This window comes from Ambystoma mexicanum, chromosome 4q (assembly GCF_040938575.1).
Source record: "Ambystoma mexicanum isolate Mex_15411 chromosome 4q, UKY_AmexF1_1, whole genome shotgun sequence".
Classification (NCBI taxonomy): Eukaryota; Metazoa; Chordata; class Amphibia; order Caudata; family Ambystomatidae; genus Ambystoma; species Ambystoma mexicanum.
In genome coordinates this window covers 49,932,242-49,958,405 of record NC_090928.1, presented here as the reverse complement: position 1 = coordinate 49,958,405, position 26,164 = coordinate 49,932,242, and the positions used below count along the sequence as shown (strand labels likewise).

Here is a 26,164-nt window from a genome sequence, read left to right as displayed (position 1 = left end):
GATCTTCCAATACCCTCCACACAGCTGCCTAGAACATTATTTTGTTTACCAGGCAGTAATGCCACTCCCAACATAGCAATGCCAACGACTGTTTGCCATGGTAACCATGGGGCCAATCCGAGCTTCCCTCACTTTTGGATGTCCGACCAATTGGCGGCATGCAAACATATATAAATGGGAACAAGATGGCGGACGGGATCGAAAGATCTCTGTGATCGCTCATCTTGTACCCAGAGGCCTCTGTGGCCACTAAGGTAAGTCAATTCCCCATGTGTGCCTTCCAGCTGCCCAGCACCTCTAGGACCATCCCTGTCTATCCCCACACGCACAGCAGCACCCCAGTACGCATGCCGCAGACCTCACTCACAGACCAGCCCCCTTCATCCACTCAGTACGCCTACTATACTTTATTGAGAGAACTTGCACCCACCTCCGCGTAGCGCCACGCACCACCATGCCACCCGACTCGCAGCAACTCCAGGACCATCCCAGCCCACCCTCAAACGCCCGGACGCGCTATGCTACACACGGCGCAGACCCGACTCCCGCCCCAGCCCCTCATTGCTTCCACTCGGTACACTGACCTTCAGTAATCAGAAACCTTGCGCCCACCCGCCTATGTATCATCACGTACCACTAGGGCTATGACTACTCCTTTCTGGACATGCTAAAAATCTGCGCTTACTTCCACCTGCCAAGTGCCCTGCCCATTCAGACGGGCAGACCCGGCAAGCTCTGCTGCCTACCACCTGTGCTCCCACAGAGACTGCCACCAACCTAGCACCATCACTTTACCAGACCACTACATCTCATGCTTACATTTTCCTATCATACTCGCTCACCTTTGCAACCCGTACAGTTCACCACAACTGCAATTCTCCACTCACTCCGCACGCTGTCCGGTATCATCCTCATGCGCTCCCACTTCAAATGCACGGCACTAAACACATGCCCCTACCGGGTTCGCATTCAACCCCATGCCTTTGGACCGCCCCTACAGGGAACTCGGGACGTGCCAACCATTGCCCCACCAGGCACACCACACTACACCAGTTGGCTCCACGCTAATCCCAAGGCACGCAGCACACCTTGCAGAGAACCTTTGCCTTACCATGCTATTCGAATTCCAGCAGGTATACACCAACCCCCTCACCTGCTCCATTGTTCCTCCCCCACCAAGAACCACCAATGCGCCCCACCTGCTCTGGACATTGGCCACCTGGGCTCAACACTCCACTTAGTTCTGCGCTACTTGCCAGGCACCCAGTACACCGCCCTGGATAACCCTGTACCTTAATGCCAATTCACACTCCATCTACTAACCAGCCCCCCTTATTCATTATTCCTTGCTCTTACAACTACCTTACACCCATGGTTCATTTTCCTTCTTTTCAGTAGCTATCCAGCTTCCTTAACCAATGACCATAACCTTCAAATACCAATCCGTTAAGGACCTGCGCACCCTTTAACTTTTACTCCGCTATCTAGCCCAGCCCATCTAACCAAAATGATCGCTCCTTCTTTTCACCCTTGGTGCAAACACTGTTCACTATAAAATGTACCCAAATGGGGAATTTATTAACTCCATTATTATCCATGTTGTATCGTTAATATGTACTTGTATATAATTGTGACAACGCTTTCACCTCACTACACTTATGCAAAATGTATGTACTCATGTCACTAATACTTGCAGCAATTCAACACCTCACCAAATGGCACTTACACCATACCACAACTTCACAGCCTTGATAAAGACCCATTGGTCGAAACATGTGTGGCTTTTTTTCATGTGCCCTGTAAGACTGTGGCAACCCTCGGCCATTAAAATCAAAACTATACGTACTACCTTATCTCAAGCTTGTTACTTACCAAATGCCACCACCACATCAGTGAAATATATTAGAATCCAGCCCCAACAAAGATGGGGTTTCCATCTTTTCCTCATTCCCCAACATACAGGCAGCAGGAGGAACTATAGAACTCGGAACTAGATCAGTGCAGGGATCCGTCTTTCCTTAAAACTCACTATCAACTGTATGCCAAAGGACTTCTTGGAATGGGTTTGCCCCAATCACCGGCACCGGTAGTACTGGTGCCAGTGATTGGGGCAATTCTTTGCCGGTACGGGCCTGAACTCACGGCAGGTCAGGCCTGCCGTGAGTTCACTGCCCCAACCGGCAAACTCAAGAGTGTGCCGGTCTGCTAAAAATGCAGATCCAGTATTAGGAATTTGTATGCTTTTGTACTGGACCGGCACACTTTTAATGAGGCCCTTAGTGCTGAGGTCTGTGGCACCTGGAGTTTATTTATCTATGGAGGTATCAGGAGATCCTGTAGCCCAAAAGGGAAATAGCGGTCTCTTCACCTACCGTCACCGTATCCTCACTTGGAAAAAACAGTGTGATATGGCAAAGTTGTTTAGTTTGGAGTGAAAAAAAAGGTTTTCTTTCTTTCCTTTATTAATCCGAGGGACCAAAGATATTGTAGAATCCATCCAGACCCTGACATTTGAAATAGGGGGAGTGGCCATATAAACAAGAAGAGGAAATGAAGGCAGTTGAAAGATGTCAAAATTGTTTGTGATACGGGGGGCACTATTTATTTATTTATAGTTCTTGTATAGCGCTACTCGCCCACGGTCTTCAAAGCGCAATGATGTCAGTTTTACCTTCTTGGGGCTGCAGCCTGCTAGATCTCTAGGTCCCAAGAGAATCAAAGCAAAGGCCTTATTCTAGAGGTTGCCCTGAATCTGAAAGGTTAGTAATACAAATATTTATTTGCAAATCATCTGCATATGAATAAGTGACCTTACACCGACCAATAAGATCAAAAAGAGTTAGCATATATTAGATAAATAGAAGAGTGAAGATGGTGTATCCTTATGGAACTATTATTTTTTTTTTAACTTTATTTTAATTTTCACTAAAGTCAAAACAACTCAAACACACCCACATTAGGGTGCGACAAACCATTCGCCAACCAGACCTTACCCCCCACCCTTGCCCCTCCCCCCCAGCCCAACTGGTTCGTTGAAGTGGTAGGGCCACTTCAGTAAGTACCAGTACATATGCTAGTCTCTGTGCTTGTGCCAGTTATGGATCATTGTTTCGGGTGTTTCACCCCCCCCCCCTGGTAAGGTTGATGTGGATCCTTTTGCCTCATTTATTAAGTATGCCACTAATGGTCCCCATATGTCTGGGCGACGAGCGGCGTGTTGGGGTAGTGTCCTGATAAAGTCTGTTTCCACATCCTGGCAATAGAGCACGTCCTTACGCCAGCTCACCATTGTTGGGACTGGTCCCCTACCCCAAGACATGGCAATTCTCCTGCATGCTAGAGTCAACAACACTCCCGCTAGTTTCCTTATTGTCGGAGATAAATGTTTGGTCATCCCGAGGAGCGCCACCATCTGTATTGGGTTGCAGTTCAATCTCTGATGTAATCTGCAGGACCTGTGTCCAGAATGGGGTCCACATGGGACAATCCCATGCCAAGTGAAAGAAATCGGCTGCTGGATCTCCGCACCTTTCACACGCCGCTGACGAGTCCGATTGCTGAAGGGATTTTTTAGCCGGAGTGAAATAGGTCTGGAGCAGGAAATTGAAGTGAATTTGTTTGAGCCGTGAGCTCATTGCAATTTTTTGCGTTTGACTTAGGATGTATGACCAATGCTCATCTGGGATTGATGTACAGAGCGCTCTTTCCCATCTTATTTTCGTGCGTGCGTTGGCAGGCACCGTGTCGGTTAATAGAGATTTGGAAATGGAAGCAACTAATCTGCCCACATCCTGCGCTTGGATTACATTGTGTAACAGCTGCCATGTTGGTGGTTGTTGGGGGGAATGATGGGAAAAAGTCTTGGAGGGTGTATCGGAGTCTGAAGTAGAGGAAAGTGTCTAGTGACGTGACGCCCCCCCTTTCAGTTGCTTGTTGGGGTGTTAGAAATGTTCCTTCACTAAATAGATCTCCCAAAGTGTTAATCTGGAGTTTCGTAACCCATTGATGAAAAACCTTTTCTGATGTCAGGGGATCCCTGGTATGAATTTGATCAGGAGGAGGGGGGAGAATCTGACCTGAATATTATATTTTTGAGCCATCTTCGTCCAGATCGCGTAGGACGCGAGGACCACGTTCATTGTGTTGCGAGGTACCGGGAGTTGACTGATAATGACCGCTCTCAAGAGATTGGGTGTTGCCAGGCCTCTGTCTATTTGAACGTGTGGCCTGACGAAGTTTGAGGTGTACCTATAACTGAGAAATTACGCCTGGGCTGCCCAGTAATACCGTTCCATGTCGGGCAGGGCGAGACCTCCCCTGGCCACTGGGAGTATTAGCGTCGAGTGAGCCACCCTCGCTGGTTTGCCCGCCCAGATTAGTTCGAGGACCAAACTTTTAATTCTCTTCAGGAAAGATTTTGGTAATAGGTTAGGTATGTTGGCAAATAAGTATAGTAATTTCGGGAAAATTATAATTTTCACCAACAAGGACCTCTCCCATAGGGTCAATGGGAGCGACTTCCATCGGGTGACCCTCTCCTGTAGCGTTCTCATTGCTGCCTCATAATTATCCCGGAATATGTCCTGGTAACTTAGAGACATTTGTATCCCCAGGTATCGAACATGTGAGTATTCCCATGTAAAGTGATAGTCATCCACGAACGCTCTAGTGGCTGGGGTCAGCGGGAATATGATTGATTTGGTATGATTGATCTTCAGGCCAGATACCGTGCCGAATTATATTACTTCTCTCATGGCCGGGTTTAGATTTTCAGTAGGGTCTCGAATGAATAGTGCTACGTCATCCGCATGTAGGGATAATATAGGGATAATATTAACTTGTGGGGGCCGTTGGGTAGACCTCTATGGAATTGTTGGGATTTTAGATTCGACGCAAGGGGTTCCGGCTCGGTTTGGGGACAGCAGGATTGCAATTGAGGGTCACCACGGCGTGATCCAAAAAAGTTTTGAGGAGAATCTGACAGTGACCCCACAGGAAAGGGCTCTGTGAGGAGACCAGCAGGTAGTCAATCCGGGAGGACGTGTTGTGCACCGCCGAGTGGAAGGTATATTCACGTTCATCCCAGTTGTTGTGCCTCCATACGTCCACAAGATCGTAGGCTCTACATATTTCCTGCATCTGAAGGCTGGCTTTGGGAATTGGCGTAACCGTGCTCTGTGACCTATCTTTAGAGGGGTCTAGCGTGGTGTTCAGATCACCACCCCAAATGATCATAGCTCAGCCGACCTCTGCAAGGTGTGCGAAAACCCAGTCGAAATGATTTGGTCCATCTATGTTGGGGCCGTAAGAGTTGATGAAAATGATTTCCTTGCCTGACGGGATTCCCCGCACCAAAAGTGATCCGCCTTCTGAATCTCTGTCTTTATCAGACGAAAGGAGATCCTACGACTGATTAGAATTGTGACTCCTCTGGCATATGACGAATACGAGGAGAAGTACCTATTCAGCCCCAGTTGCGAGCCCAGTGATGTTCTTTTCCTGGAAGGAGATGCGTCTCTTGGATCATGGCCACATCTATCTCGTGTCTCGTCAATTATTGTAGGATTCTTCTTGTCTTGGATGGGATGTTGCCACACCTAATGTTCCATGTGGAGAATTTGAATTACAGAGCTAAGTTCCTTATGTGAGCCAGTTATGTGGGATGCACCGTGTGGGGTCCTGCGGACACGTGGAAGATGAGCATGGGGGGCAGCTAGTGCTCCATTCAATAATCTGTGGAGGCGGTTCGGCCTCATGTAGCTGTATGTAGGACTGACGGGGCCGGGGTCCTGGTGGCGCTTTTCCCAACTCGTTCCCTAGTAACTTTCCTTAAACGGGCAATCCCCAACTCGCCTGTTTGGATAACTCTTTGGGGTGTGGACCGCATCTTTGCGTGTCTGTCCCCCGTTTCCCCACCCTCAACCCACAATTTGGTGCAATAACTTTTTGCTGTGCAAGGAGCACTAGGGGCCTCCTAAGCTGTGCGACCCTGACAAACTCGATTTCATTGTTAGTTTCAGTTGGGTTGCTGTGTTTGGTAAGTGGTTTTTCCCACCTCCGACCCCGGTTAACTAGGTCTGGTTCCTCACGTTTCTTTCTCTTTGTGCTCGTGCTTGGCCAGGGTCCAGTGGAGGGCAGCCCACCCGATCTAGATATGCATTAGTTTCTTCAGGAGTCTGGAAGAAATGGACTTTCCCATCATGCTGTACTCTGAGCCGAGCCAGAAAAAGCATTGAGTAAGCGATTTGGTTTTCTCTAAGCCTTTGCCTGATTGCTGTGAAGGATCTCCTCTGTGCTTGTACCACCGGAGAGAAGTCAGGGTAGAAGTGAACTCTGTCACCATCGTGGTGCAGCTCTCCTTTTTCCCTGGCGAGTCGGAGAATCGCATCACAATCTTTATAATTAAGCAATTTTGCAATGATTGGTCGGGGAGGAGCTCCCGGGATAGGCTTGGTTGCGGGGATTCTGTGGGCTCTCTCAACGACAAAAAGTGAGAGAGGGCCTCATGTCCGAACAGCGAGGTACACAAAGCTTCCACATAGTCATCATTTTCATCTGTGGCTGGTGCTCCCTCACCCCAACGATTCTGATATTTTTTCTCCTGGAGCGACCCTCTAAATCTTCACTCCGAGTGTTAGCTGCTTTCATTTGAGACTCTAGTTGTGATACTCTGGCCACTAGGGTCGCTGCGCCGTCATCCCGGTCGGACACGCGTTGTTCTACTTCATTTAGGCGTTCAGTGTGGGTGTCCAAGCGATGCTGTAGGAGATTAACTTTAGAAGAGAGCCTGTCCATTTTGTTATTTAGACTCCCATTGCCGGCTTTCAGGTCCAAAAGTAGTTCCTTGATGCTTGTGGAGGATGCTCCCTCGTCAATTTGGTGTTCGCCGTCTATCTGGGGCTCGGGTTCATCCAGCAATCTGGGAGTCTTGGGGGCTGAGCCTATTTTGAAGTTTAGCTTCCTTTGTGTTCTATCAGTTTTACCCATGCTGTTCATGCTAGTGGGGGAGGGGGGGATCCTCGTGCGGTGTTTGCCGTTGATAGGCAGTTATTTTGTCCCCCAGTCGTGATTTAGGGAGCGGGCGGACTAGATTTCCTGAAGTAGCAGTTCCAGGACAGAAAAACGACCTACCAGCAAGATGATAATGAACGTGGCTTCCAGTGCTGGTTCCAGCCACCAGTGGTCCCTATCTGTTAAGCCCAGTAAGCTCCCTGGAGGGTGGGGGGGCAAGTTGTGCCCGTGCGGTGGCGATGCAGGATTCCTGCCTCCTCGTGAATTGACCTTAGTCTTTGAGGTGGTTTACCCCCCTCATTCCCTTTTTCGCCCAGTTGTGCCTCGGGGTAGGACCGTTGATTCCTTTTAAAGCTAGAAGGCAGTATCCAAGCCAAGGCCGGCCATATGGGTCCATGGGCACTGTCTATAAAGCTGTCAGGGCGGGCGTGCAGCCTCTTCAGCAGCGGCGCACGTTGTCCAGACGCCTGCCGTGGCCTCCGCGCTAAGCAGCTGCAGGGGAGCAGGCGGACCAGATTTCGAGAAGTAGCAGCTCCAGGGCAGAAAAACGACCCATCAGCAAGGTGACAAGGAAACATAGCTTCCAGTGCTGGTTCCGCCCGCCGACGGGTCCTGACGGTTAAACCCAGTAAGCACCCTGGAGGGTGGGGGGGTGGGGGCGAGCTGTGCCCGTGCGGTGGTGATGCAGGATGTCCGCCTCCTTGAGTAGTGAACTTAGTCTTTGAGGTTCTCTGCCCCCCTCACCTCCTTTTCGCCCAGTTTTGACTCAGGGGTAGGGTCGCTGATACTTTTTTGGAGCTGGAAGGGCTGTATCTAAGCCGAGGCCGGCTATTTGGGGCCCGGGGCGAGTCTATAACGCTGTCAGGTCGAGTGTGCGGCCTCTCCAGCTGAGGGGTGTGTTGTCCTTACACCAGCCGCGGCTGTTGCGCAAAGCACCGCAGGGCGCGTTGTACCTGAACTGCAATGCAGGGTGTTCAATCCAGCTGCGGCGCTTCTCCGCCCTGGAGCCCACCCCGCCGGCACGCCAGATCGGAGCCGCTGCCTGAGTTCTTTGGGGCTCTGCGATGCGACTCGCTCTCTGGGTCGGAGGACTAGGGGCACAGTCCCCGGTGCCAGGGCTCACTGCGCCGCTCTCCGCTGTCACAGGGAGTGGGGGGGGACTTAGCACTCCCGCATCTCTCCAATGCGCGGCACCGACACGGGGCACCCGCGGCTGCTGCAGCCTCAAAACCGCACGGCAGAGTATCCATGCCACTTAGGATGCTCCGCCCGGGCTCCAGCCACTTGTATGCTGTTGTTGTTCGCGCGGCCCCCCGCAAGCTCGCCTTGTTAGTACATGATAAGTGGGGGTGTCGGGCCACCTCCCCTGAGCTTGTCCCCTCGTATGGCCCTGCGACAGTCTCTGGGCACTCCGTCGGCTGGGCCTCACCGGTCTCTCAGGCTCCTGGGAACGTGGGGTGATGTTCGTGGCCACAGGACCGTTGAACTCGCCTCAGATTGCGCCGTGGGGCAGGGTGGCCCCCAGTCACCGGAGTCAGATATGGGAATAGGTGATAGTGCTCCGAAACCTGCAGGATTATGAAGGATTAATGCAGGGCCGCGCTGGAGCTCACGTAAATGCGGCCATTTTGGGTGGCTCTCTAGCGCCCTCTATCCTTATGGAACTATACAAGCTTTGGGGTGGGTCAAAGAAGGTCAAGCTTCAATCGCAGGTTACTGTGATCTTCTGTGCAAGAAGGATTGTATCCAGTGCCACAACCAGGTGACAGATATGCACCTATTCTGGTTGCCAGGACCCCACTGTCGACCGTGTCATATGTGGCTGAGACGTCTAGAGGCAGAGCTGAGTGCACCTGCCCGCCTCCTCTTGCTTCCAGTGTGTCATCTCAGAGGGTCCCCAAGGTAGATTCTGCCCCTTGTCCTGGGCGGAAGCCTGATTGGCAGGTGTAAAGCATACCATAAGAGCTAATGGGCGCCTTAAGCTGAAATGTAGACACCTTTTCCAATGTTTTGAAGACTTGTAGGAGGATACCGCTGGGCCTATAATTCAGAGGATCAAGGGGGTCCAGTTTTGGTTTCTTGAGGCGAGGGTGTATTGAAGTATTTGGAAAACATGAGAGAAAGACTCTCACCACAACAAGCTGTCATATTGTAGGAGTGTTAATACCCCCAACTCCCTACTCGCCCCTTAGAGGCAATCTACAGGAAAATATGGTACAAGTCCAGATGAATCTTCATCAGCAGATCCATATACTAGTGGCGGCCGATTTGGTCTACAAAGTTGGATTGCACACACAGATCTGGAGAAGAGATTCAGGAAGCATGGGTGTGCCTATGAGTGGGTGGTGCCAAAATGTGCAAACGTTTTCCTTTTCTCTTTGGATGCACAGGAACACTCAACACCCCCATCATTCATAGCCCTTGTAAGCAATGCAGACCCAGGCAGTTTAGGGTCCCCTGTGGCACAAACGCTATTAATTGCCATAGAGAGGAACATTCATTGGTGTATCTCCCAGTCAGCTGCAATGTCTGCACGCATTTTCTCACCAGAAATCATTAATATAATGCAGCCAATCCTCAGACAAAGATGCACACTGAGTGACACTGCATGCCCAGCATGTTTGCACATTATTCAGGAATGTGTCTGATGGGTCTCTGCTCCAACCATTGTTAAAAGAAATTTACAAAAACATTGAAAATGAACATATTGATATACTGATATACATTTTATTTTATGACAGAAGATACTACATTAATTGATGCATTGAGCATTAAGGAAGAGGCCAACACCTTTTGCCTGGACCATCATGGATCTGACCTAAGAGGCAGCTTTGTTAGTGCCGTAGGTGAGTAAATAGTGCTGACCTTTAGTTTCTATTGTCTGGTCCCTGTGTGTGCATCCCTCTCTATGTGGTGCACTGTGAAAGTATTTAAGCTACAAACATTTATTGCTGCATGAACATTTTTCATTTTTACTATGCTTTCTTCACAGTTGTTTCTGTTAGGTGTGCACCCTTGTGGCTTGTCTTCGGGATCTAAATATCCATCATTACTAATATTGATATATTTTATTGATATTGCGCTCATACACAGGTGTTAAGAGTGCAACATTACTACTTCTAATTATCTGCAAGTACATGTTTAAAGCTAAATCTTTTAGAGTTATGTTTTTTTTAATAGAACACCATACAGGAAGAGTGGAAGTGTCTTAATATTTGCCCTAATTTGCTCCTCACCCCAATATGTTACTGCTTCTTCTATTCCAGGTTTTTCCAAAAGATTTTCTTTTTGTTGCTGTCCGCCCATAACTATCAGTACTCTTAGTGGCATTCTTGTAGTTTTCAAACTGCACACTCTAAGCTGGATTTCTAGAGTTTAGCCTGGTGGACAGATTTTAGGAGGCTACCCTAGTTATAGTGAACAGGATAACTGAGAGGTTAGCCAAACCCAATCAAGGTAACAATGGAGAGCAGTCAAGGCTATTCTCAGGAGAGTATGTGTAGGGGTCATGGTTCCACAATGAGTCCACATAGTGAAGCACACAGTCACAGACTGTATAACTGGGGAAACAATGATGAGGCTTGGTTGGGGCTCCCATTTCACTAACATGTTAGCCTGAAATTTGCCTGGATCAGAGGTCAATTTACCAACACCAGGGCTTGTAGTGGGGGTCTCATTAGAGGTTCCCACAGGCTTAGAGTGGTTCCTTAAGGTGGCCTCTCTAGCCAATTTGTTTGGTTCTGGGTCTCCATACTGGGAGGCCTGGGGGTACTGGATACTACTCCTAGAGTTCTTAGATCATTCCCCAACAGGACTCTCCCAGGCACCTCAGTCTGAACACTGACAGGAATCAACACTGTCATGTCATTACACTGAATGAGGGCTAGTATAATTGGAACCATTTGGACAGGGCCTCGAGACATCTTAGTGGGGCCTTTGGGTGCCTTAGCAACATCCTCAGGCCTGAAAAAGCTTTCATCCACTACTGTTCTGCTGGCCCCAGAGTCTCGCCTGGCAGGGGTATCCTGACCATTGACAACAACACTGTCCATATAATAAACTTTAGAGTTTTCTGGTATGGAGTTATAAACACTCCTATTCTGATCACTAACCAGACCCATGGACTCTACTGTTACACGTGCTTGAAGACACAAAGGTTCTTCAGCAAAGACTTCGAAGTGAGCACTAGCCATTTGGACTTCCTCCTCGGGAGTGAAGGCTAAGGAGACTGTGCTGATCCCTGTAGGTTTACCCTTACATCTGGGATCTCCTTTGATGTGGTCAGTTGCCCCACAGAGCTAGCATGTTCCAAATGCTCTCTGGAAGGGTGGCTTGGCCTGACCTCCTTCTGGTTTGTGACCAGACGGTACACTAGCCTGTTGTGGTTTACCCTGGGACTTACCCTGGTTATTTTGTTGTTTGGGGGCCTCTTTGGGTTGCGAGGTATTAGAAATCTCTTGGTTCCCTTTTGGTGGCTGCTTTCCCTCATCCTTTTTCTGAGTGACCCCTGAATCCTTGTGAGTAGCCCTGTTGGCAACCCACAAGTCAGCAGCCTTAGCTAGTCCTCTAGGATCTGATTCCTTTGAATCAGCCAAGTGCTGTCTGAGCTCAGGAGAGCAGGCGTCATAAACTGACTCCAACATTACAAGATTTCTCATTCCCTCATAAGTGTTCACCTTGTAACCCTTAATCCATCACTCTAAGTTTTTCAAACACTCACTCACCCAGGTAGCCCAAGGGGTACCATCATGCTTTTTGAGGGTTCTAAACCTCTTAAGATACTGGGAAGGGGTCTTCCCAAATCTAGCTATCAAAGCTAGTTTCACACTGTCATAATCCTTCTTATCCACCTCCCCCAACTCCATTACCACATCAGTTGCAACAGGGGGAAGCCTAAAGAACAACCAGGGAAGTAACTCATTCCCTGTGATGTCCTGGAGCCCATGATTATACTAAAACATTTTTAACCAATCTAACACATCCAACCTAGGTTCATACATACCCACTAATTCCTTAGGCATCCAGGGTCTTTTGGGACTGGAACTCCTAGAGGAACCAGAGGAGAGAGAAACATTTTCCACAGACAACTTCTTCATTTCTAGTTCATGATTAAGCTCTATTTCTCCGAGTCTTAACTCAGCTTGCTTCTGCTCAGCCTGGGCATTCATTCTTCTGAACTCTAGCTCTTGGTTTCTTTCAGATTGAGCAATAAAACGTGTGTACTCTAATTCAAGCTTCATTTTTTCAAGTTCAAAATAAGTAGGGTTACATGTAGGACCTGGTATAGGCCCAGTAGGTACAGTAGGTAAGGCAGACAGAGGCTCAGAGTGGCTAACTTCATTAGGTTCACTTTCCTCTTCTGATTCATTATCAAGACTTTGATTCAGATCAATAACATCACTGTTTTCTACATTTGCTGAGGGGGTAGATTCCTCTGTACCTCCCAGACTTTGGTTTTCTAACAATCTTTCTATTAGTTCCATTTTCTTGCCCTTCTCAAAAGATTCTTATGTCTACACAATACTTTTAAGAAATCAGCAGTTTTGGCAGACAATGATTCTAGGGTATAACTCTCCATAGCAGACATAGTTAGAAAATCAGCTTTTTAGTGCTAAGCTCTGTGGTTAGTTGTCCTAGAGTGTTCAAAAAGCACTCTAAAGTGTATACTCAATACAAATCCCACCGCTGTACACCAGTGTTAGGCAGAAATATGTGCAGTTCCCTCTGGGACCACTGCAAAAGATTTAAGACTACAGGTGTTTGGCAGTAAACCCACTTGGTAGCAGTCTGTACCACACAGATCCACTTGTTAGCTGTGGCTGAGCAGTCAGACTTCCCTCAAGAAGAGTTAGGCAATATACAGAGTATTCACAATAGGTCAAAAGAACATAGTAGAACAAGTAAACACTGACCAGGGCTTGGTGTAAAAGAGATATAATTATTTATTTAAAACCACAGCTAGAAAAACATACAGGCACTAATAGTAAGCAATTCAGAGACACGGTCACTAAAAGATATACACTCCCTTAAAAGAATATTAGACAATTATTTAGTAAAGCCCCACTTATTTTCAGACAGCGGTGCGCGCTTAACGTAGATGGCACTCTAATAATTCGTTTTAAAAGGGAGAGAAAAGCAGAGTATAATGTGAAACAGATCCCAACACTTTTTCACGAACACAACAAGAGAGGAAGGCAAAGTAACACTGTGAGTTTAGAGTCAGTAGGCCGGATCCACTTTAAGAGGATCAAAACGAAATGTGTCCAAGGTCACACGGTTGCAGTGCATAAAAGTCTTGTAACGGTTCAAAAAGGAGTTGGACCAAAGAAAGGGACCAGTTAGAAGGTCAAGGCGGCCAGCCCAGTCCAGAAGGTTAAGGGGTTATTATTACCTTGTAGTAATCTTTAGAAAGGGAGGCCTGGCGGACACGGTACCTTAAAGTGGTGAGAATACTCCAGCGGGGGCAGTTGTTCCTGGCAGCGGATGCAAGTCGGTGCTTCGTCCGGGGGAAGAGAGGATCTCGTCGGAGAGGAAGACAGGAGTCCGTTGCACTGCCAGGGAAGAAACCAGCCGTGGAGTTTCTCAGGTAAAAGGAGCAGTCCTTTGATTCGCGATCCAATGGTAAGTGGCTATCCGGTTGCCGGGGTGCTTGGCACGGGCAATTCGACCACAAGCCGGTCTGGGGTGCGAAGAGAAGAAGGTAAACTGGTTGTGCCTACCAGTCAGTGGAAGAAGCCTCTCCAGCCGGGAGATCTTCTCTGTCGTCGAGGTGGTGAGTCGGTTCCGCGGGGCTCCACCGGTGGTGTCGTTGTGGTAGGTCGGCTCAGCTTCTCCCTTGTCAGATTCTCAGGTCCTGTGGCGACTTCTGAAGTTCCAGTCCCCAAAGCCCTGCTTTTATGCAGCACAACCCCATTCACTCAGCCTAGCTGTCAATCAAACATGCTAAGTGGTGAGCCGGCCGGCTCACCACTTGGGCCAATCACACAAGAGTGCGACTTGAGTACCAAGGTAACTCAGTCCAGGGTGCCTAAACCCCCTCCCACATCCCCTGTGGTACCCAGACAGAGTGGCACCACTTTTGGAGGCTTCTGTGGAGAAGCCCGCCAAAAAGTGGAACAAAGGGCTCGACTTGGGTTGGAGTCACAGAAGAGAACACAAACGCCATTTTAGAATCGAGTCCTGGCAAAAAATACCAACCGGCAAATTAATATTAATTAAATAAACCGGCGGTATGTTCGAGCCTATGAGAATTAAATAATTAAAGTTGGTAGCCTCGAACAATGGGAAAATCCCATAGGGATATATTCGCGGTTGAATATAAAAAGTAGTATCCACTGCCACCAGCCAAAACTCGATCAGGGGGGACGGAGACGTACCCCCTCGACTAACAGACTCCGGGGCAATCGAATTGCCCCGACCAGTATGTCCACAATATGATGGTTTGTACTGGTTTCTGTTAATAATTTGGGACTAGTAAAGCCAATGGTGACTTTACATGCCCTGGGAGACAGTAGTCAGTCCCAGGGTATGTAGTCTATGGTGGGGTGTCACTATGACACCCCTGTGTCGCTGCACGGAGGGTGCTGTGTAACACACATAGTAAAAACACATTAGACCCTATGGAGTAAAGGACCCCATAGCCCATAAAACACATTAACAGTCAAAGGAACACCATAACTCATGTCCAAGAGTGGGAGAAAAAAGAGTCTCACTCTTGGCAGGAGAAAAAAACAAACTCCAGAAATCCAGCAAAGCTGCTGGGGGACTCGCTAGGTTAGGAAATTCAGCCTAAAGAGAGAATTCTCCCTAACATCAACGCTGTTGATGGTGGCAGTGATTACATGGCAACTGTGCATGACAGGGGTGCAGCATCCACCACAGACGTGCAGGTTGGCTGCTGCAGCCATGGCAGCCACTGTAATGGGCCATCCTCATTTGTTTGCTGGAACTGTCACATGTGTGGTTGTCTACTTACACGTAAGTGTATGGTTACACGCATTGATGTGTGCTGCATTGTCATGTGGGTGTGTTTGGGTCATACTTGGGGGCAGGGCATCTGGCTGACTTTGCACTGTATTCAGTGAGGGTGGGCGCCATGGGAGTACTGGGTGTGGTCGGGGGGATGTGGACTGTGATATGGGCATTTCGGTGCATTGATAATGTATAACGCGCTTAATACCCGGAGGTTTCTAAGCGCAGACCCGGGGATCGAACCTGTGTTGCTCTGTGTCGGCTTGTTTCCAAGGCGCACACGTTTCCGCTGAGCTATCCTCCCGATGGTGGGGTGGAGGGGAGGCAGGATTAGCTGGATTCAACTTATTTGTGCAATTTCTGTACTCACCAGCCTCTCCAAGTGTCCCAGCTCCAGCCTCTGCTGCACCGACTCCCACAATGCCTTCGAGATGCAGCACGCTGCTGCACTTGTCCTCCTATGGGAGCATCTTTAGGGGTGAGTGTGGTCCGCCACCTGTTGCAGTGCATTTACGCCTGTGGGCTGCCACAAGTTTCTGCACCATTAGGCAGAGGTCATCCCAGCGCTTGTGGCAGTCCTTGACGGTACGGGCTGTGACACCCACAGCTGTTGTCTTCTGGGCAGCCACAGCCCATATGGCCTTGTGCCTCTGCTGCATGCTGTGCCACTGGTCATCTGATAATAGCTTCCCTGCATTTTCCACAATATGTTCCACCAGCATGGTCAGCTGTGCTTCACTGAAGCGTGGCTTACGCATACGGCTTTGGGGGATCCTTGCTGCCATGTCCCTGTTTGTGTTGGCACACTCAGTGTTGCTAGATGGCTTGTTATACAGGGGGATTGCAGTGGATTGTGTTTTTTGTAATGGCCACCGCTCTCTTTCCGTTTCCACCAATCACGTTCTTTCTGGTTCCGCATACACAGTGTTGCTATGTCCGGCATGCACGTGGCGGAGGCGGATGCAACAGCAACATTTGTGGTGGTACATCCATCTCCGCCGGTGTTACCGTGATGGTGGTGGTACCAGTTCCGCGCATTAGTGATGCGTGCGGCTGGCAAGCCGTAATCCTACCTTGTTTCTGGCACCGCGCTGTGGCAGAAACAGTAGGACCTAAATCACAGTAACACCAGATTTTTAGTGCTGGACCCGTAATGAGGCCCAATGCTATCATATTATCGGAGACTACACAAACTCGTGGTTCTTAGCAGAAAATATGGTAAGACATTTACTCTGCATACACATATAAGAAAGTGACTTTAGGGAAGGAACATGATTAGTTACTGTACTACTAGCAAGGTTCAAGGTTCTAGAGATGATTTCTTCGCACAGCAAACGCAACCCTAGCTAAAGGCAGTTCGGAGAGGGCTCAAAGTCTTGACAAGCTGCAGACTAGTGCCTGTGGATTTCTTCCAGTCTCTAGTCTTTAAAGATGCAGCAAGTTAACAACTAACGATGTAGACCCTGTTATGGACTCGATAAAGGGACACAAGCAGCAGCTTGGGTCGGAGGTAAGAGGGTGGCGGTACCCTGGACACCTCTGGGTGCACTCAAACGCTCTGGAGCGACTTCGCCGATCAAGGTAAGCATTACTTTTCTCCCCATAGCACTTTAGAATTGAAGAAGTGGCTAGATTCTCTTCCATGTGGCTGTGCTGGATTCCTTGGTCTGATGATGAATGGCAGGACAATGGACGGGATCGTTCAGCAGCAGTCTTGAGGGAGCACCTCTGGCATGGCTTGCATTACCTTCTTGGCTCACTCTGCGGTTTTGGTGCCTTTTCTGCAGCACCAACAAAGGATGCGATTCGCCGGGTCAATCTTCTTTGCTTCTCACAGTCCCACACTCTGCTGAGGGGGTCTGGGCGTGTTGGATCAGATCTCTGGCGTGTCCTTGAGTGCTCAAAAAAGATCGAGTTCGGCCTCTCCACGACAATGCACTCGGAATGGGCAGCAGGTCTCCTGGTATTGGGGTCTCTCAGCTCTAGAAACTCAGAGGACCTCAGGAAATGGCACAAAACAAAGCTCTTTTTGGGGCTGGTTGTTTCCACCAGTCAAAGGAAAGGAGTTGTCCTTTTCGGAGTTCCTCTTTCGCACAGAAAACCGGGTCAGGACAGCAGTGGTCTCTTCACGGTGTTGCAAAGGTTCTCCAACATTGGATCTTTCATGGATTCACATGCTTAGAATATTCCCCGTCGTCAGACTGGGAACCCTCGGTACACATATATAGTTGTTTCCTATAGGAAAAAACTTCCGACACTTGTGTGTCCTATCCACATCCACGTCCTCTCCGGGGCCGTCCACGCATGCCCCGTAGGACGTAATGGTATGAAAGCCCCGCCCCCGCGGGACCCGTCAGATTTCAACCGTCTCCAAAGATAGTGGGATCTCCTTGCGTAGTCTCTACTTTCTAGGCTATCGTCGAAATTACTAGCACGGGCTTCTGTGAGGTTATTGGTTTTATCAGAATGTCGGGAAAACCTCTCTTTCGCCCGTGTGCTACGTGCGGATTGAAGAAGGTTTACGAGGGGGACGGCCATCTCGATTGTATTTATTGCCTCCACCCTCACCATTCGGCAGACCAGTGTGAAATATGTAAAGGTTTTTCCCAGAAAACCCTGAAAGATCGGAGCCGGCGGCTGGTATCGTGGTTAAATGACGGGGCGGGAGCATACCCTCAGTCGGAGGTTGGCTCCGTGCGCAGCGTGGCATCGACGAAAACATCGGGAGCCCCTTGCCGCTCAACCTCGTCGGAACCACCGGCGAAGAAGACTCGACCGGCGGAAAAAGATGTTCCACGAAGCCACTCTTCCAAGGACTCTTCTAAAGAATCTTCAAAAAAGACATCATCATCATCTTCGTCGAAAAAACAAGGAAAGGAAAGGCTAAAATCATCCTCGGGCGATCCTCATAGATCTGCCACGAGTAGAGAATCGGATAAACGCAGGGAGAGCGCTGTTAAGGCGGGACCGCCTAAACCACCTGCAGGCCCACCGTCGTCGACGACGAACCAGTCAGTGTCCTCACTGCCGCTGACGCAGTTGGTTTCCCCAGTCATCAACCCAATGACGACGACGGCGACGATGTCCTCGTCGACCGAAGTTCTGGCCTGGAGACCAGAAGTTTTTGATCTGGGGTTGCCGGACACATTGCTGCAGGAACAGGCAGTGTCGATTTCCTCGAAAGAGGACGACGGTTTCAGGATTGCGGGCCCGGAGGACCTTGGCCTGCGAGCCAAGTCGCCATCAGGAGCAACCTGCTCTCAGGTCTTTACCCAACTTCCAAGCTCTCAGTCGGCCCTGTCCATGGAGGTCCTGTCCTCCTTACACTCGCTGCTGAAATCGCTGGATGAAAGGCTTCCACCTGTACCGTCGACCCCCCCCCCCCCCCCCCGTCGACGAGCCCGGCCCGTCACACCGTCCAACCAGAACGATAGGAGTTCCGGTGACTCCAGTAGTCCAGGAGGAGGGTGAGCTTTCAGACTCTTTATCTGACCGTGGGTCAGCATCGGATATCTCCCTGTCTCCATCTAGGGATCCATCCTGGGTTTCGGATGTGGAACTGGAAACACCAAAGAGCCCCACTCACCCGTCACCACCGGACGATATTGGCGCTTTTCATTCAATGATGGAAAAGGCGTGCAAGGAGTTTGGCCTGGTCCAGCAGGAGGAGAAAAAGGACTGCTTTCTTTTCGACCATATGGGTAGGAATAGACGTTCAATATTCTCGATACCCATTTTAGATCATGTCTGGAAAGAAGGTGTTCAAACCATGCGTCACCCGTTTTCTGAACCGGCCGTCAAAGGCCGCATTGAAAAGAAATTTAAAGTGCCAGACTCTACCCCGAAGTGTCTCTCGGCCCAACCTACACCTGATTCAGTGGTGTCGGCAGCGGCGACGAGTAAAGCGAAGGCCCAACATAAATGCTCTACCCCTCCGGATAATGAGGCAAGACGCCAGGACGTGTTTGGTAAGAAGGTTCTTTCCGTGGGTGCTGCAACTGTGAAAGCAGCCAACTCTCTGGCTATTGTGGCCAGGTACGACAGGGAGATGTGGCACAGGCTAGCCCCTATTCTGGACCACCTCCCGGAGGAACATAGAAGAACGGCGATGTCTCTGGTACGAGAAGGCGAAGAGGCGTCGAACCATGCTATTAACATAGCGGTGGACCTGGCAGATTCGGGCTTTAAGCAGATAAACAACGGAGTTGTTCTAAGACGCCAGGCTTGGCTTAAGTGCACCAACTTCAGGCCCGAGGTGCAGTATAAAGTATTGGACATGCCCTTCGAAGGTGATCTTCTTTTCGGAGAAAAGGTGGACGAGGCTTTGAAGGGGATGAAGGAGGACTCGGATACGGCACGTTCGTTGGGTTCTCTTCAGAGTGGTAAACACTTTCGTTCCTTTCGTCCCTTTAGAGGAGCATCTGGCAACTCAAGATTTTCTGCAACCAGGGATATATCCTTTGGCAGATCGGCATACCCTTCCCAAGGATATAGCCGCGCCTCTCAAAACTCAAGCCGGCGCAGAAACTTCCAGTCATCCAAGAGACGACCGACTTATTCGTCGTCGACGAACAAACAAAGACCAGCAATGACGGGAAGCGCACCGTTCTGGGAGGAAGAGTGTCAAGCTGCGTCAAAGAATGGGAAAACATCACAACAGATCAGTGGGTTTTGGACACAGTGAGGTACGGACATTCTCTACTATTCAAATGCAAACCTCCAAAATGTCCACCGATACATCTACCCCAACCACATCTGAACATTTTGCTGCAGGAAGTAGCACTTATGTTACAAAAAGGTGCCATAGAGTTAGTCCCTGCATCGCAGAAAGGCCAAGGGGTATACTCAGTGTTTTGTGGTAAAAAAGCCGAACGGAAAATGGCGTCCCATTCTCGACCTGCGCGACCTCAACAAGACCTTACAGAGTCGGAAATTCAAAATGCTTACACTGCAAGAAGTGATCAGGTCTGTCCAAGTGGGGGATTTTTTGGCGTCTCTAGATCTACAGGATGCGTACTTCCACATTCCTATGTGTCAAAAACACAGGAAGTTTCTGAGGTTCATGGTAGGTCAGACACACTACCAATTCGCAGTGCTCCCGTTTGGTCTCAAATCCTCCCCAAGAACGTTCACAAAATGTTTGGCACCCGTCGCAGCCTGGCTGCGAAAGAAAGGGCATCATGTATCCCCATACCTCGACGACTGGCTCGTGAGGGGATCCTCCTCGGCGTCGACCAACGACAGCGTACAGGCCACCTTACAGCTTCTGCAACGACTGGGGTTCGCAGTGAACTTCGAAAAGTCCTCTCTAAGGCCTTCAAGGAACTTAAAGTTCTTGGGAGCTCAATTCGAAACCCAGTCGGGAATAGTGAAACCTTCCCTAGACAGAATGTCAAAGATCAATCAACTGACGAGTCAACTTCGCTTACATGGCACACTTTCAGTGAGGAAGTATGTGGCGATCCTAGGTTCCGTGGCTTCTTGCATCCACTTAGTAACCAACTGTAGATTGTTCATGAGGCCTCTACAGGAGTTCCTGGCGGACAGATGGAAGCAGGCCACGGGCCGGTGGTCAGACAGGATAACCATCGACGACGACGGTATCATCCGAGCCCTCCAGTGGTGGAAAAGCGTTCACAACCTGGACAGAGGGGTTCCTCTACAAGAACCAGAATTTCAGAATACCATCATCACGGACGCATCACTGACGGGCTGGGGAGCACACATGGACAACCACCAAACACAGGGCAGATGGTCTCCGACCGAATCATGCCTGCATATCAATGTGTTGGAACTAAGGGCAGTAAGATGGGCCTTGAAATCATTCCTCCCACATATCAAGGGGTCGAGAGTAAGAGTGCTGACAGACAACACGACAGCCATGTTCTACTTGATAAAACCAGGCGGCACGAGATCCAGGACCCTTTCTGTGGAGGCTCAAAAGGTATGGCATTGGGCTTTGAAACACAACATATCTATAGTGGCTCACCATCTTCCAGGAGTGAAGAACGTACAAGCGGATTCCCTGAGCAGGAGCATGGCTCAGATACACGAGTGGGAGATGGACACGATTCAGCTGCAAAAAATCTTTGAAAGGTGGGGTCACCCCTCAGTCGATCTCTTCGCAACAAAAGAAAACAGGAAATGCGAGCAGTTCGCGAGCAGATGGCCTCAGAAAGGATCCCTAGGGGAAGCGTTCTCATTTCTGTGGACAGACAAGTTCCTGTACGCCTTCCCTCCGTTCCCCCTTATACGGAGGACAATACAGTGGATTTGCAGATACAAATGCCGGGTCATTCTAGTGGCACTGTATTGGCCGAGACAACCGTGGTTTTCCGACCTCCTACATCTGTCGTTGGAACATCCGATAGCTTTCCAGAAAGTGCCGAATCTACTGTCCAGGGACAAGGGAACGGTGTGGCATCACAATCCGGACAGCCTCAACCTGACTGCCTGGCTCCTGACTTTTCAGAATTTGGCAATTTGAAAGTCTCGTCGGATTGCCGGAGAATTCTGCAGGCGGCTAGGGCTCCTTCGACTAACAAGTCATACATATACAAGTGGCGAAGGTTCTGTATGTGGTGTCAAACGCAGCACGAAATACGGCCTTTGGAAGTAACTCCAGAACAAATTTTACCGTATCTTCTTCACCTAGCAGAGAGTGGGCTATCCTCGTCATCCATCAAGGTGCACCTGGCGGCCATCTCAAGGTTCACGAGGAGGAGACAGTCCTCACCGTTATTCAGCGACAGACTGGTGAAACATTTCATGAGGGGTCTCTTTAGAACTTTTCCCCCTACGAAGCGGTTCCCACCATCGTGGAGTCTAAATGTGGTGTTGGCGGCCTTAATGAAGCCCCCTTTCGAGCCAATGTCCTCTTCATCCATGCAGTTCCTATCGTGGAAGCTGGCTTTCTTAATTGCCATTACGTCAGCTAGAAGAATGTCGGAATTACAGGCATTAGTCATAGACCCTCCATATATGAGATTCTTTAAGGACAAAGTGATACTATCAACTAATCCTACTTTCATCCCGAAAGTGCTGACGGTCTACCACAAACACTCGACCATTGTCCTCCCTACTTTCTTTGCGACCCCGTCGTCGACGGCGGAAAAGGCTCTTCATACTCTTGATGTGAAAAGGGCGTTAAAGTTTTATCTGCAAAGAACGCAAGAACTCAGAACTACCAGACAGCTGTTCATCGCATATGGTCCGTCGACGAGAGGAAGGGCAATTTCCAAGCAAGGACTGGCTCGATGGGTCCCGTCAGCGATTGCTTTTAGTCACTCCAAGGCCGGGAGGCCCCTACAAGGGCACCCTAGAGCCCATTCCACGAGATCGACAGCCTCCTCCGCGGCGCTATGGGCAGGAATTCCTCTGACAGACATCTGCCAGGCGACGGCATGGTCAGTCCCACACACGTTCACACGCCATTACTGCCTTGAAAGGCAGCATGCGGATGAAGGACAGATGGGAAGGGCAGTGCTGGCCATCTTTTTCAATGAGGTAAGCCAAATATGGTGAAGCTGTTGCCTCTTACTTTGCCTATGTTTGTTTTTCCTTGATGTGTCGATTTTAAGTATATATATATTTCTGAGGCTTGTGGAATCTGCTTAGATCACATGCTGTGCATAGGCCGACATCTAGTGGAAGCTGCGGAGTATTACAGTTTGTTTTTCGAAATCGAAAAAGGGCGTCCACACAGGGCGTGCCAGTAATACTATCCCTAGTGTGACGTCCACTGTATCCATGATCCCTCACGCGTCTAGGATCCCCAGATTGTTTTTTTCCGCCATTCTGGTCGGAAGCACTTCATCGGAGTTCCCTGGCTTTGCCATATTTACACTTTAAAATAATTCTAATTTGCCCCATTTTCTCACCCCTACGTCGACCAGCATCTCGACACCGAACCGGGGAGGAGATCAACGTCGAGACCCGACGGATTGGGCCTTGAGGCTTCCGCCTCGGCTCGGGCCGCTGGCCTCGGCCCTACAGTAGGGAGAGTGGGGGGTGGTACACTTCCACACTCGGTTAGAAACACCTTCTTACCTACACACACTTGCCCGCTGCCCACAGGCGCGTATGGAGGGTACGCCCTTTCAGTTTTGCCCCAAGTGTAATAAAAAATACCCTTGGGTAGATAAGCACGCTACGTGCAACCTTTGCCTGCCCAGAGACCACCCCGAGGCGGGTTGCAGGGCCTGTAGCAGGTTTAAGACAAAAACTCTTAAGGACCGCTCCACCAAGCGTTGGGCCCACCACGCCAAGCTAGAAGCTATGGAGGCGGAGGGTACCTTCAGCGACGGCAGCGACGCCGGACTTTCGGACGGCGAGGGCACCAAGGCGTCGAAAGACAGCCTAACGCACGTCCCCGGCCTCGGAAGGTCGTCCGTCCCGGCGACTATGGGGAAGTCCCCCGGCGACAAGAGCGTTACACATACACACGCTAAACACAAAAAACCCACCCGAGATTCGACGTCGTCGAAACCTCGGAAAGAGGCACAAAAGGAGCGGTCCGAAAGGACGTCCTCTGGGCGGTCCCGGTCGAGGTCGCCGCACGACGTCAGGCAAGCCTCCACACTTGCACATAGTGCCTCGCCCATTAACATCACGGAAGATCACTCGTCCGGAGACGAACACGGCTTCCATCCCCAGCCTGCACCCCAGGGAAAGGGTACATCACTTGGGAGTGAGGAGGGCCCAGTTTCGAAGCCTAGTTCGAAACACAGGGATTCCACCTCCGATCCTCGACGCCAGGCGTCGAAAGATAGGGGCAAGGGTAAACACACTTCCACCCACGGGGAAGGGGGTAAGCAACAAAGGAAACAACCCTTGCAATCCCCCACAACAATAGAACTGACTTCCCTGTCCAAGTCTTCTCAGGGACAGTCCATAGAGAGTTCCAGCAGGGTCACCCCAAGCTCAAAACTCTGGTCATGCGAGGACATTGACAGAGTAATGTCAAGGATGTCCTCCTTAGCAAATTTCTTCGAAAGACACCCTGACCAACTACTAGCCTTAAACCCTCAGGAATCTTCTCCCTCAGGTTCAAGGGACCCTATCCCGTCAAATAAAAGGCCCCGGGTCGAGACACCAGTAAATGCTTCAGAACCCTTCGAGGTCCAACCCTATTCTTGCCTTTTCCCTACAGGCCAAGGACACTCTTCCCTTATAGAGGGCCAGGATTTTGAAACACCAGAAGATCTCGCAGTGTCAGATTATTACGGGGAGGATGAAGACGAGGATGAGCCAGAAAATAGCCCGGATATTTTCAGAATGGACTCACCAGTCGAAAGGGAAGCCCCAGTGTCTGATTCCCCAATAGATAATCAGCCCCTCCTAAATGAACTGCTCTCTCGGGCAGCTAACCACTTCCACATAGACACACAAGGTGTCCAAGAAGAGAGGGACTTCGCGGAGGAACTAATTGGGGAAAGGAAGACAGTAGCCCAGACCATTCCCATCCTGAAATCTATTCAACGCAGAATAGCACCATCCCTTGTCAACCCAAACTTGACAAGACCTGTAAACCCGAGAGTAGAGAAGCTGTTTAAAGCAGCCCAGTCGGACCCTCTATATATTAGAGGCCAACTTAAGCCAGACTCTCTAGTCGTAACTAACACCCGCAAAAGAGCTGGAACCCCATTATCTTCCTCGGAGGCCCCCCCCGACAAATAAAGTAAGAAACTCTATGGTTTTGGTAGAAAAGTAGCTTCCACGGCAGCCTACCAAACCAGAATCGCGAATTCCACCACACTGTTGGCCAGCTACAACTGCCATCAGTGGGAAGAAGTGGCAGCACTAATAGATTCCGCTCCCGAACCCCTTAAGAGCCAGCTATCTCGCATTTGTGCAGAGGGAAGAAACGTCTCAGGCTGCATTTTAAAAGCAACTTTCGACGCCGCAGACAATGCGGGTAGAATTATAGCAGAGGGGACTGTCATCAAAAGACATGCTTGGTTGAGGCAGTCGGGATTCAGAGCAGAAACACAAGCTGCACTCTTAGACAAACCAGTGGAAAGTGATCTCCTGTTTGGAAAGGCAGTCCAGGACGCACTAAAAAACGCTAAGGAGGAATTCGACACCCTCAAATCCCTTGGCCAGTTAACTACAAAACCACCTAACCAAAGAGGGAACGGCAATTTTCGTCGCCCCCGCGGCCAAAATTCCAATAGAGGAAATAGCTATTCCCACACCCAGGGTACACAGTGGAACACCAACTCACAACAGTCTACCCAGGGGTATGGTAGGGCTAGTAGAAGAGGACGTGGTAGAGGCAGAGGCAGCCCCAGTAAAGGAGGCGGCACGCCTCCACCAAAGCAGTGACGCTCATTTCAGGGTCCCTTCCCATGCAACCCCAGTAGGGGGACGAATATCCAGCTTCACCCAGGCATGGGAAGGGATAACATCCGACAGATGGGTGCTGTCGACAGTATCCAAGGGGTACTGTATAGAACTACTGCAACGTCCCCGAAACCACCCTCCAAGACAAAAAGTCCACTCTTTAGAACATCAAAAGATCCTCCTCGAGGAAGTCTACAATCTGCTCCTAAAGGACGCGATAGAACTCGTCCCAGGACACCAGGTAAACAAGGGTATCTATTCAACTTACTTCCTTGTGCCAAAGAAAGATTTAACAATGCGCCCAGTATTGGACTTACGGCCTGCCAACAAGTATGTCAAGCCCCAAAAATTCCGTATGACCTCGCTGCAAGAGGTAATCCCACTCCTAAAAAAGGGGGATTACATGGCAACCTTAGATATGAAAGATGCCTATTTTCATATTTCTATGCTCCCGGCGCACAGAAAATACTTGCGCTTCAAGGTGGACAGTCGCCACTACCAATTCAAGGTACTGCCCTTCGGGATAGCTTCAGCACCAAGGGTATTCACCAAGGTACTGGCGGTGGCAGCTGCACACCTACGCAGGGAGGCAATCCCAGTGTACCCTTATCTAGACGACTGGCTCATAACGGGGGAAACCCCAGGAATCTGCAGATCAAACATTCAGAGGACTATCGACCTCCTCCACGAATTAGGCTTCTCTATCAACGAGAAGAAGTCAAGTCTGGTGCCAAGCACCTCAAAACAGTTTCTAGGAGCTATCCTAGATACTCAGAGAGAATTGACCTTCCCCTCGGAAGAAAGAATTCGGAATATACTTCTGCAAATTCCGCATTAT

The 26,164-nt window shown here is 49.8% G+C and overlaps 1 protein-coding gene across 2 annotated transcripts in view; it reads left to right on the top strand.

The window, feature by feature from the left end:
• The window catches only part of LOC138467450 (zinc finger protein 583-like), a 371,930-nt gene that overhangs the window by 296,459 nt on the left and 49,307 nt on the right, over positions 1-26,164 (top strand). Inside the window, exon 6 of one of the 2 annotated variants that reach the window (XM_069607451.1) lies at positions 9,753-9,857. In XM_069607451.1, coding sequence (XP_069463552.1) covers positions 9,753-9,857 — 105 coding nt within the window. The remainder of the gene's footprint in view (positions 1-9,752; positions 9,858-26,164) is intronic. The other variant, XM_069607452.1, reaches the window with a different exon arrangement.